General features: G+C 36.8%; 1 protein-coding gene across 2 annotated transcripts in view; it reads left to right on the top strand.

Moving 5' to 3' along the window:
- Positions 1-1499, top strand: part of LOC109102804 (trimeric intracellular cation channel type B-like) — a 17711-nt gene extending 16212 nt beyond the window's left edge. For both annotated transcript variants that reach the window (XM_042778488.1, XM_042778489.1), the window contains one exon: positions 1020-1499. In XM_042778488.1, coding sequence (XP_042634422.1) covers positions 1020-1241 — 222 coding nt within the window. In that variant the 3' untranslated portion in view covers positions 1242-1499. The remainder of the gene's footprint in view (positions 1-1019) is intronic.
- Positions 1500-12789: the final 11290 nt, after the last annotated feature.

The raw sequence follows: 12789 nt of genomic DNA, 5'->3' as shown, positions 1-12789 counted from the left end.
ATGCCATTAACATCTCACCTTCTGTGTTTATTTACTGATAAATGAATATTAGCTGTGATTTCACAATTAAAATCAAGTCAAAGAGAGCGTCTGATTGATCGGCGTGTCGTGTTTTAATTGGACAGACGTCTGTTCACGTTCGTTTGCCTGAAGTTAACGAACGACCTGCTAAAGCTCATCAAAGTGAGTCTCTTTGCCCTTCAGTATGAGCCGCTTTACACTCTTACACACTTCTCTGGCTTTTTGCATCATTTTCATGTAATTGCATCATTCTGCTTTAAGAAGAGTGAGTTCTTGAGCGAGACTGACGGTAAATCCTGAGTTCTGCAGTCAGATCTCAAGACAAGCGCTCCTCTCCGTTAGCTTCCTGCTTCACTTATTAGTACGGCTGAGGATTTGTTTAAAGGAAATAACGGACCAAACATACAAAATTTTCATCTTTCTCAATTAATAATTAAACCAACCACAAACAAAAAAAAATGCATTGCAAAAAATGTGAATGAATAAAAATAAAAAAAAAAACAGACAAACACCATTAAAACAAGGTATATTTTCTTGAGAATTAAAATGAAGATATGAACAAAATAAAGTGAGTTAATGCTTAAAACAAGAACAAGTCAGTGTCATTGGGGAATGAATTTGAATTAAGTTGAATTTTTTATGCCCATTGGCAGATATTTGTCCTTTTTTAAATCATAAACCCACTTCATTTATCACAGACTTTTTTATGTAATCTTTGCATTTTGATTTAAAAAATTGTTATACATTTGCACTGAAAAACAAGACAAAAATACTGAGGAAAAACATCATTTTTGTGCCGTCTGTTCAGAATATTCAGTAAAAGGTATTTCCATATTCTATTGATTTGTGCATAAAATTAATTAAGAAGTAATGGAGGGATGTTGTAAGTTGTATTTTCATCATTTTTTACTTTCTAGACATTTATATTTCAGTGTATTGTTTCAGATTTAGTTATTCCTTTAACTGGTTTAATAAGAGAAGTCTCACATCTGTTTCAGATGCAGATGATGTTGTTGGGTTCCTCGTCGTATCCGTTTTCAGCGGTGGAGACTCTGCTCTACAAGACTCTGTTTGTTCGACCTTTGACCTTTTCACCTCTGAGCGACCCGAGCTCCTGCGCTTCCCCGAACCACAACAAACCGAACGCACAAGACCAGAAACCCAGCGACACCAGAGAAACCCACCCCAAAGACGCAGAAACCACCAAAAAGACGGACTGAGTAGCCTTCACTCCAGCAGTTCTCCTGCTGACGGTCTTTTTAAATACACAGATGCTGTTTTTATCTGAATATCTTGATTTGTACATATTTGCTATTCTGAGCTGATTCACAGAAAATTCTACTCTTTTCTATCCTGTAATGCTGAGGATAATATATTTTAATATTATTTATAATGTATTTGTGAATGCAATCACTGAAAGTGGAATGCTGAACGCTGTTTTGATGCTGAAATGATTGAATATAATTCACTCGCTCTGACTCGTCTGTCTTCAGTTTGTAGTCTGTGCAGGTTTAAGTGACACACATAACATGATATTTAGCCCCGGGATGCAAATTTTACCAAGGGAACCCCACCAAAGATGTGTATTTTGCGTGTTTTTTACTCCTCGGTTTTGAGTAGCAGATGGGAGGGTTTTGTTTTGGAAACCTGGCAACCCTGTAACCAACTTTCAAACATTAAACTATTATATCCTTCTCAAACACAGCAAAAACAATAAAAGCAACTATTCAACCACCTAACAAAAAAAGAATAAAAAAAATGTAAAAAAAAAGGTAATTGCGACTTTTTATCTCAAAATTCTGACTTTTTTTTCTCGCAGCTGTGATATAAACTTGCAAATAATTAAAAGACACAAACTTAAATCTCTAAAAAAAAAAAATCATAAGTTTGTATCTCGCAATTCTGACTTAATAACAAGCTGTTGAGAGAAAAAAAAGTCAGAATTCTGAGATACAAACTTGCATTTGTGAGAAAAAAATTGCAGAAATTGTAAGTTTTTATTAGAAAAACTAAATCAAAAAATAAAAACAAAAAAAAACAAAAATACTGTCAACACGGAAAAAAAATACACCATGTTTTTAGGAATAAAAATATCATATGAATCAATGTGAATGCTAAATGAAATCTGCTAAATTAATAAAATAAACACTTAAATGTGTATTTAGCGAGAAAAAAAGTCAGAACTCCTAAAAAAAAAAAAGTCAGAATTGTGAGATACAAACTTGCATTTGCTAGAAAAAAAAGAGTTTTTATCACGCAATTCAGAGAAAAAAGTCAGTATTGTGAGATAAAAAGTAGCAATAACCTTTTTTATTTTTTATTCAGTGGCGGAAACGGGCTTCCATAGAAAACAACCCTGACTAGTGCTGCAGAGATGACATCCTTGACTTTTAATCAGTTCAGTTAATAATCAGCATGAAGGTAAAGTGTGTTAACTGTAAACCGCTTCTAGCTGAATGTTCATGAGTCACACAGACACGGTTAGTCTTACTAGTCTCCTTGAAACCTGAATGTAGTGTTTAAAACTGATTAATGAGTGCTGGAGATCCACAGCGTGTGACAGATGGCCCTTAAGTTGAAATAACAACAGATTATTATAATTATAAGGTGCCTGTTGCAATGACTTCTTCTGCAGAAACTGGATTGGTGTTTTATTGTATGATTTATGTAATGGGATATGACTCTATGGAATATGCAGGAAGTGATTTTCATAAACATGCTTTAGGTTTGTTAATGAGCGATCAACAGAACATAATCTCATTTACTGGTGTGAAGGAGCAATCAGAGTCTCAATTATTCCCGCCTAATATCGCCAACGGTTTCCAAATGGCCCGCGGCGGGAATTCTCCTGCCAAGAATGCGCGTGCGCTTCTGAGGAGAGCGCGGGAAATTTCCTTCTGCTGTCCTTTGTGATGTCAAACTCACAACTGCAAGGAATAAAGACACAATTGTAAAATAAAAAATAGAAATTATATATATATATATATATATATATATATATATATATATATATATTATTATTATTATTATTATTATTATTATTTTACATTTTTTTGCACACTTGAAATTACAAAGAAAAATGCTGGAATTCAGAATTTTTAGTCTTGCAATTCTGGGTTTATATTTCACAAGTCTGATGAGATTAGGCCCAATAGTACAGGCCTCCATAGTTGATTGATTACATTAAGAATTACAAACAACAACAAAAAAAAAAATGTAATGTTTTCTAAAATGTTGTTTAAATACGCAAATGAGGCATTATCTAATTAAATATGCACTCATTAGCATGCATTTCCAGAACATAAATGCTCTATAATTTTGTTGTCATATTAGAGTTTAGTAAGGTTTTTTGAAAGAGGATTTTGGATTTCTCTTAATCACTCCATAAGTCAGAAAATACTGTCAACACACAGAAAAAATAAATGTTTATAGGAATAAAAAAAAAATCATATTAATCAGTGGGAATGATATATAAACAAAGTAAAAGCCTTCATATATAGACAGAAGAAGAAAAAGCTTTAAAGATATGGATTGGAATTGAAATCTGTGATCTAAATCAATAAAATAAACACTTAATTGTGTATTTTGCATTTAGTCTAAAAAAAAAAAACACTAGTCTGGAATAAAATCTCAGACCTGGCCAGTGCATGAAAGCATGTTTTTGCCTGGAGTGTCTCACCTTAAAAATGAGTCTGCAGGAACTAGCAATCCGTCCCACTCTCTTCCTGATGTCATGGCATTGGCTGTGTGTGTGTGTGTGTGTGTGTGTAGCATCATAACTTAACCAGTAACCCTGCTGGTCCACATTATATAAACATAAAGTGTTGTCCACTAGGGGTCCCGCTGTGTGGGAGGGGCCGGTGGGAGGGGCCGCCTCGCTCTCAGAGGAACGGCAGTGGATTGGTGACACCGAGTGGTACGTCCCAAACAAAGGCAGACGCACACAAAGGGAGCTCACACACACACACACACACACACACACACACACACACCCTCAGCTGTTCCAAACGGCCACCCGGACCCTCCTTCTTTGTGTTCCTCTGCGCTGGAGACAAAGACGACACAGAAGCCATGAGAAGCAGAACAAATCAGAGCAGCTCCATCTGTACAGCAGCAGCGCCTGCATCCACAGACCGCTGCTTACGCTTGAATCCTTTCACACAAACATTACAATCCTGACGTCCTTCACTCGCCCTCGTGTCCTTCAAACCCTTCTTTCTTCTGTGAAACATGAAGAAGATGTTTTGAAGAGTGTTCTTTCGCTTGCACACAGTGGAAGATCTTACTAACATCCGTCAAGCACAAGTCGACTGTTATTCCACGTCTTCTGAAGTCAAATGTGAGGAACGGGCTGAAAATCACATTTTAAATCAGTCTTGAAGCTGTCAGATGCATCAGATATTCTCTTATAAATAAAGCTTCCAAAAGAACCATTTTTGGCTTCGTGAAGAACCTTTCAGTGAACAGTTCTTCAAAGAATCATCTTATTTCTTTTTAAAGGACCCTTTATTATAATGTGCATTGAAAAGCACAAAAAGGTTCAGTTCCAAGAAAGAACCTTTATTTTTAAGAATATGTAGCACTATGTTTGATTTGGACACTGCAGTGCATGACAATCATTTACATTTGAATTAGTTTCTCACACAAAGCATCATATGCATAAGGGTCATGTGACACTGAAGACTGGAGTAATGATGCTGAAAATTCAGATTTGATCACAGAAATAAATTACAGTTTAACAGAGATTCACATAGAGAATGGCTTTTTTACATTAGAATAATATTTCACAATTTTTACTGTATTTTCTTTTTTTCTTTTTTTACAAATAAATGCAGCCTTGGTGAGCAGAAGAGACTTTTATTTATTTTTGAAGAAACTTTTTCCACTACAAAGAACCTTTAAGGGTTTCTGCAGGTCTTATAAAGTCTTTATACACTCTTCCACAAACTAAGGCCTTAAATCAGAGCAGAAAGTAGTTGCATTTAGTCTTCCTCTGTATTTTTGCCTTGTGGTCCAATAAAAATATCTAAACATCATTTTGTAACAAATTGTGTTCCCTTCAATTTATATGAGAAATATGAGTTTGCAGCGACGTGAGCAAACGTTGATTTTTTGCTATAATATCTGTCAGGTTGTGAGTTCATTCTCAGACCGCATTAGCGCTGATGACAGACAGATATCAGCGTCGCATGAGTGTGTGTTACATCAGCGTCAGAGGAAGAGGGAGACGGGGACAGAATCAGCAGAGTTGATATAACACCAGTGACCCCAATCGCTCTCTTCCTCTGGAGGACAGACGCTGATCCTCACATGTTCCTCTTTCATTCTCTCCAGATCTCACTGGGGATCATATATGCTGCTGTCACGTCAAACTGATGGACAGATTTCCATGTTGCTGTGATATTAACACGTGTCTAATGCTTCTCTCGCTCTGCAGTGGACGTCATAATGGATGTAGATATTGGTGTGAAGGACGCTTTATGCTTCTAGGTCTTGGATGTCCTGAATATGGTGTAGTGTGATAAAACAATGAAAATATAGCTCATAATCGAGAACTTTCTATTGAAGCAGTTACTGGTTGTGTGAACATTTCTGTTGTTTATGAAACCATCATATCTGATTATCAGTCATCATCAAAAACCAGTAGGATATAAATACTGTTGTTGAAAAGTTTGGGGTATTTATTTATTTATTTATTTTTTTGTAAGAAGTTAACACTTTTATAAATCATGGATGCATTAAAGACGTTTATGAACGTTCTAATTTATGCTGATTGGCTGCTCAAGAAACATTTCTGATTATTATCAATGTTGGAAACAGTTGTCCTGCACAATATTTTTGTGGAAACTGTGATACACAACCCAAATACACAAAAATCTGGGATCTGAAAGATTAAAAGTTAAAAAAAAATAATACTTTTATTCATCAAGGATGCATTAAATGGATCAACAGTGACATTTATAACGTTACAATTTTTTTCTATTTCAAATAAATGCTGTTCTTTTGAACTTTCTATTCATCTGTGAATCCTGTATAATAAAATGTATCACAGTTTCCACAAAAATATTAATGTTTTCAACATTGATAATAATCAGAAATGATTCTTGAGCAGCAAATCAGCATATTAGAATGATTTCTGAAGATCACGTGACACTGAAGACTGGAGTAATGATGTTGAAAATACAGCTGCACATCACAGAAATAAATTACACTTTAACAGATATTCACATAGAGAACAGCTGTTTTAAATAAGAATAATTTGTCACAATTTTTACTGTATTTTTGGTCAAATAAATGCATCCTTGGTGAGCAGAAGACACTAAAACGTTATCAAATCTCATCAGCTCATATAAGAATAATATTTTTTCTCAAAGAAAAATTATCAACCAATCCCAGAGTTCCTCCGAAGTTAACCCAGAAGCGTCCTCGCGGGTGCAGCTGGAGCAGATCTGCGATCAGTGTTTGAGGCTGATCTGGGATCAGTTCAGGAGGCTCTCTGAGGACGTCATTAGTATTCTGTCAGGCGCGTGCCGCCCAGGCGAGACATCAGAGCGCTGCAGCCGCCACAGATAAAGAAGAAGCTATTAATCCCTGCAAGATTACCAGCACTGATTCTGTGTCCCGCAGAAACACTCCAGCACGAGCCGCACCGATACATCAGCACGTGCACTGAGCCGGGACTTTACAGTAATCTCTGTTCATTTATTACAGTGTTTTAAATGCAGACGTATTGAACACATGATTGCTGAATCTTTCACAGGTCGCTGTGTGTTTGGATGATTTGAATTCAGGCGGCACACTGATCTGCGCTCACCGGTTGAGAAGAGACAGATGTCCAGCGATTCTGTACGACCAAATCAGCAAAAAATACCCCCCACCACCACCACCACACACACACACGCACGCACACACACACACCCCAGCTGTCATCTGCCCCTCTTTAAAACAGCACACTGTAAATTTGAATGTGTTTAGAATCTGAGCAGAAGAAACACACACACACACACAATCTCGGTTGTTTCTCTTAGACACCAGTGAGATTAAATCAAGTCATATGCATGTGTTTCTCCTGAGAAAACAGTTCCGGTCAAAATTTGGAATAGGCCTACTTTTTTTGAAGAAGTCTCTTTTTGATCAAAAATACAGTAAAAACAGTTTGATATTATTATAATTTTATATAGCTGTTTTCTGTGTGAATCTCTGTTAAACTGTAATTTATTTCTGTGATGTGCAGCTGTATTTTCAGCATCATTACTCCAGTCTTCAGTGTCACATGATCTTCAGAAATCAATCTAATGTGATGATTTACTGCTCAAGAAACATTTCTGATTATTATCAATGTTGAACACAGTTGTGCTGCACAATATTTCTGTGGAAACCGTGATACTCCACCATTAAAAAGTTTGGGATCAGAAAGATTAAAAATAAAAATTACTGCATTTATTCATCAAGGATACATTAAAGGGGTCATATGATGCAATTTCAAGTTTTCCTTTCTCTTTGGAGTGTTACAAGCTCTTGGTGCATGAAGAAGATCTGTAAAGTTGCAAAGACTAAAGTCTCAAATCCAAAGAGATATTCTTTATAAAAGTTAAGACTCGTCCACGCCCCCCTGAAACGGCTCGTTCTAACACACCCCCACATCTCTACGTCACGATGTGGCAAGATCTGCATAACGCCGTACAGATGTTCACGCAAAGAAAGAAGGCATAACTTTTATTCTCATTGTAGTATTGTTGTTGCTGCCGTCATGTCGTATAGACACTGTGTGTTTAACTGTGAAAGAGAAACTACTTTGTTTTTGCTTCCAAAAGAAAACACGACTAGAAATCATGTTTATATCACGTTTATAATGGGTTTTATGTTTATGTCTCGTCGCTCCGGCCGGACAAGGCGTCACAATATGTTGAAGCGTAACATTTCCGTCACACGCTTGAGGCATTCGGCCAATCACAACGCGCTGGATAGCTGGCCAATCACAGAACACCTCACTTTTCAGAACAATGAGATTTGTGAAAATCGACGCGTTTCAGAAGGCGGGGCATAGAGGAGAAACTATGATGTACAGTATGTGGAAAATAATGTGTTTTTTGAACCTTAAACACATTACATTACACCAAATACACAAAATAATTTTATTTTTAGCAACATCATATGACCCCTTTAAATCGATGAAAAGTGACAGTAAAGTCATTTCTAATGTTACAAAAGATTTCTATTTCAAATAAAAGCTGTTCTTTTGAACTTTCTGTTCATCTGTGAATCCTGAAAAATAAAATTTAACACAGTTTCCACAAAAATATTGTGCAGCACAACTGTTTTCAACATTGATAATAATCAGAAATGTTTCTTGAGCAGTAAATCAGCATATTAGAATAGAAATGAATCACATTTTAAAATATATTGAAATATAAAACTTCACAGAAATATTTCACAGTATTTGATCAAATAAATGCAGCCTTCATTAACATAAGAGACTTCTTTGAAAAACTGATATATAAAAACATCTGATATTTAATTGTTTAATGAAGTGTAATGTACTCGTTGAAGTCTCTTGAACAAGACTGAGATCCGAAGTCTTGCATCAAACCCCGTAAGTTCATAAAACTTCTACTAATAATTGAGAAGGTTTCATCATTCACAGGACCTGATTGAAACCCGCCGCTGCTGTTTTAAACTGCAGTCGTGTTCAGGAAGCTGATTATTTTGGGTCAGTCTGCTGGTTAATGGAGAAAAGTCACATTGATTTTTTTTTTCTCCAGAAAGTGGAAAAACTCACTGAAACTCAAAAATGAAAATATGAAAAACACAATTCTGATGGATCTTCATGTTTTAGATGCTGTATGTGATGCTGTGAATGAAACCTTAACCGAAACAACTCAGTGTTGCTTTGAAAACTATTTTTAAAAATATTTTGGTAATTTAAATAAAGCTGAAATAAAATTAAATAAAATTAGACAAAAAAAGTTAAAACTTTAAAAAAAAACCTTAAACAGTAATTAGAAGTGTTGCCATGGCAACTAACTAAAAATAGTTTTAAGTCGAGGTTCTAAATTTACTAAAATAAAACGTAAAAAGATTAGAGCTAAATAGAAACATTAAAAACAAAAACTAATAAAAAAAATAAATTACTAAAACTTAAATTAATTACTAAATTACAAAAGTGCAAAAAATAAAATAAATGGAAAATATAAGAATAAAAGCTAATTCAAAATATTAATAATTACTATAATAGTATATAAATACACTGTTAGAATAAAAATGTAAAAGAAAAATAGATAATGTCCTGGCAGAAAATTACTTAAAACTTAAAATTGCTTTAACAATTATAAAATAAGGTTAAAAAAAAAGCCTAAAAAGGTACTTACAGAAATGTCCTTTATCCTAAAACACATCTAAATGTAATGCTTAGATCAAAAAATGGGTGAAAAATCTTCAGGTGGAAAATTCCTTCATAGTAACACAGAATATTGGGCCTGATTCTTACAGACTTTTCTTGTGCTGAAGTGAACTTTCTCATATAGGAATTTAAATAGATGTAATGCACAATAGAGTTTCAGAATGAACAGAATGAAATGTTCAATTCATTTCTCAGTTCACTCACATGAGGAAGTGCAGTAGGAGTTATTTTTGGACCCTGTTTTGCTCAATGAAATGTGTCTGTTGGCAGGTTGTTTTCGTGAGACCAGAGGAAACCACCATCTGCTCCAGACGGTCCATCACAGGAGGAGAACCACAGCAAAACCAGCATAAAAACACCTCCATCACACTGCTGAGAGTGTGCAGCTGGACCACACACACACACACACACACACACACACACACACACACAGACTGACACACAGACAGACAGAAGTGATGATCTGAAATGTGGCAGATGGGTGACAAACAGTCTGGCTGCAGGAGTCAAGGTGAACGCTCTCCACCTGTTGTTTACCTGACAGAGAGCTGGACAGGTAAGACACAGAGGACAGGTGTTCACACACACACACACACACACACACACACACACACACACACACACACACACACACACACACACACACACACATTCAGCTGCAGAGAATCAACTGATGCAGTACAGATGAAACCCTAAAATGAGTATGTGCTCACCCTCAGATCATCCGAGATCAGGATGAGTTTGTTTCTTCATCAGGTTTGTAGAAATGTCGCACTGCATCAGTGTCTGAGCAATGGATGCTCTGCAGTGAATGGGTGCCGTCAGAATGAGAGTCCAAACAGCTGATAAAAACATCACAATAATCCACAAGTAATCCACAGCACTCCAGTCCAGCTGCTAAAACCTTGAAAATACAAAAGATGAAACACATCCAGCATTAAGACCTTTTTAACTCAAACACGAGTCCATAAAACCAAAACTCTTAATAAATAAACACTTTCATGAGGTGAGTAAACATGCAAACAAAACGTTTCTTTAGTGTGTTGCTTTTATCTTTGTTCACTCTTGTTTAATGGAAAAGAGCAGCTTGGACATTCTGCTAAACATCTCATTCAGGTCTGAAAAACAAGGGATAATAATAATAAGGAAGAGCGAAACGTTGAGTTTGCACTGGATCAGGGCAGCTCTGGTGTCGATGCTATCAGCAGTTCTCTGGAAGTTACAGTCATCACACACTCTTGCGTCACAGTCAGAACAGAACATGTTTCCACAACAGCAGCTCAGATGGAAACTCTCGCTCTGTTCTCCTCGAGCAGCTCTGTGTTTTTGAGATGAAGGTGAGAAACATCGCTGAGGTTGTTGTTGGCAGTTAATCGTCTCTCTCAGAGCGGCCGGCCTTGACCTTCAGCATGTAATGAAGAGCGCTAATATCCTGAACCTGAGCGTCAGCGCCTGTGAGGAAAATAAGCATGGCTGACTGCTTCCCTCGCTTTTCATAATACCGTCTTAAATGACGGTTGCCTTGAATGTGTCCAAGCGCAGCATCATAATCATAACCCATGGGAGAGTTTGGACACATGTACACAAACAGCTCAGGTAAAAAGAGCTCGAGTTGGTTACTTCACTCCTTTATCCTTCAGATCCAAACACAAACCCTTCCTCATCCATCAGAGCCGATTCAATCTGCTTCACACTGATGTAAGAGCTGCAGAATTTGCATGCAGGACTTGCTGAACCAATCAGAGAGCAATCACTCAATGTGTCGTGTTTACCAGCAGAGGAAGACTTTCTGATAATAAAAGAATCGTGGCGTGAGGTAATGGTCTTAAATAACGTTTTGATGTGTGAACGAGTTTTGATAATTTTGAATGTGGACTGTTAATGGAGAAAAGTGATAAAGCTTGCATTTGGGCCCTTTATGAGGTCACTACACTCTATTTCCCATCATCCTCTCTGGCAGATTGAAAATATAAAGCATCATGTACACACCTTATGCTCATCCTCTACTCTTCGTCCCGTTGTTCCGTTTAGTTAATTAAAAAAAAGCAACCAGTTTTAAAATATTTTTGTTTCCTAACTTAATGACTGAAAACTGCTTATTAGTTGGTATTTGAATACTTTAAAATAATTGAACAAACCTAACTCAAAGGAAAACAATTCACAGTAATGGTGATTCAAAATGCACATTAGCTGGACCAACCTGGAAAACACAGATTTAGACATATTTGAGCTGAAGAAGTCACGTTTTTAGTGATTTGACATTGAAACACAAGCTTGGCAAACAGTTTCCACGGTAGAACAGATAAAGTTAGACATGCATTATTGTAAATAGCTGCAAAAGAGCACTTTCAAGATCACCATCAAATATATACAATGCTCCCATTTAAGACAGGAACCATGTGAGGTGAAATCACATGCCCTTCAAACAAGAGCCATTTCCTTCCTGCTATTCTTCACCTGTCATTCTGAAGCGTCTGGAGCATTCAGCTGATCCAGACCCAGACAATCTGTCCTTCTGTGTCTTCAGCTCTATAACTACAGCTAATGTTACTTCCTGTCTTACTGAGGAACCTCTGATAGCCTCTGATATGTTCACTAGATTTTTACAGTCATAAAGAAAATATCAATTACGTTTGTAAAGTCACTACAAATAATCTGGAGTTGTTGTGGTTGCTGTGGTGTTCTGAGTGTTTTAGGCTGTTACTATGCAGTTGCTAGGGTGTTATGAGTAATTTAGGCTGTTGCTATGCAGTTGCTAGGGTGTCGTGAGTAATTTAGGCTGTTGCTATGCAGTTGCTATTGTGTTCTGCATGATTTGGACTGTTGCTATGCAGTTGCTAAGGTGTTGTGAGTATTTTAGGCTGTTACTATGCAGTTGCTAGGGTGTTGTAAGTATTTTAGGCTGTTGCTATGCAGTTGCTATTGTGTTCTGCATGATTTGGACTGTTGCTATGCAGTTGCTATGGTGTTCTGCATGATTTGGGCTGTTGCTATGGTGTTCTGCATGATTTAGGCTGTTGCTATGCAGTTGCTATGGTTTTTAGGGTGTTCTGGGTGTTTTAGGCTGTTGCTATGCACTTGTTATGGTGTTCTGCATGATTTGGGCTGTTGCTATGGTGTTCTGCATGATTTAGGCTGTTGTGATGCAGTTGCTAGGGTTTCTAGGGTGTTCTGAGTGTTTTGGGCCGTTGCTGTGCAGTTGCTAGGGTGTTTTGAGTGTTTAAGGCTTTTGCTATGCAGTTGCTAACATGTTCTAAGTAATTTAGGCTGTTGTTATGCAGTTGCTATGGTGTTCTGCATGATTTAGGCTGTTGCAATACAGTTGCTAGGGTTTTTAGGGTGTTTCGAGTGTTTTGGGCCATTACTGT

This window comes from Cyprinus carpio, chromosome A21, assembly GCF_018340385.1.
Source record: "Cyprinus carpio isolate SPL01 chromosome A21, ASM1834038v1, whole genome shotgun sequence".
NCBI lineage: Eukaryota > Metazoa > Chordata > Actinopteri > Cypriniformes > Cyprinidae > Cyprinus > Cyprinus carpio.
This window is presented reverse-complemented; position numbering and strand designations above follow the sequence as displayed.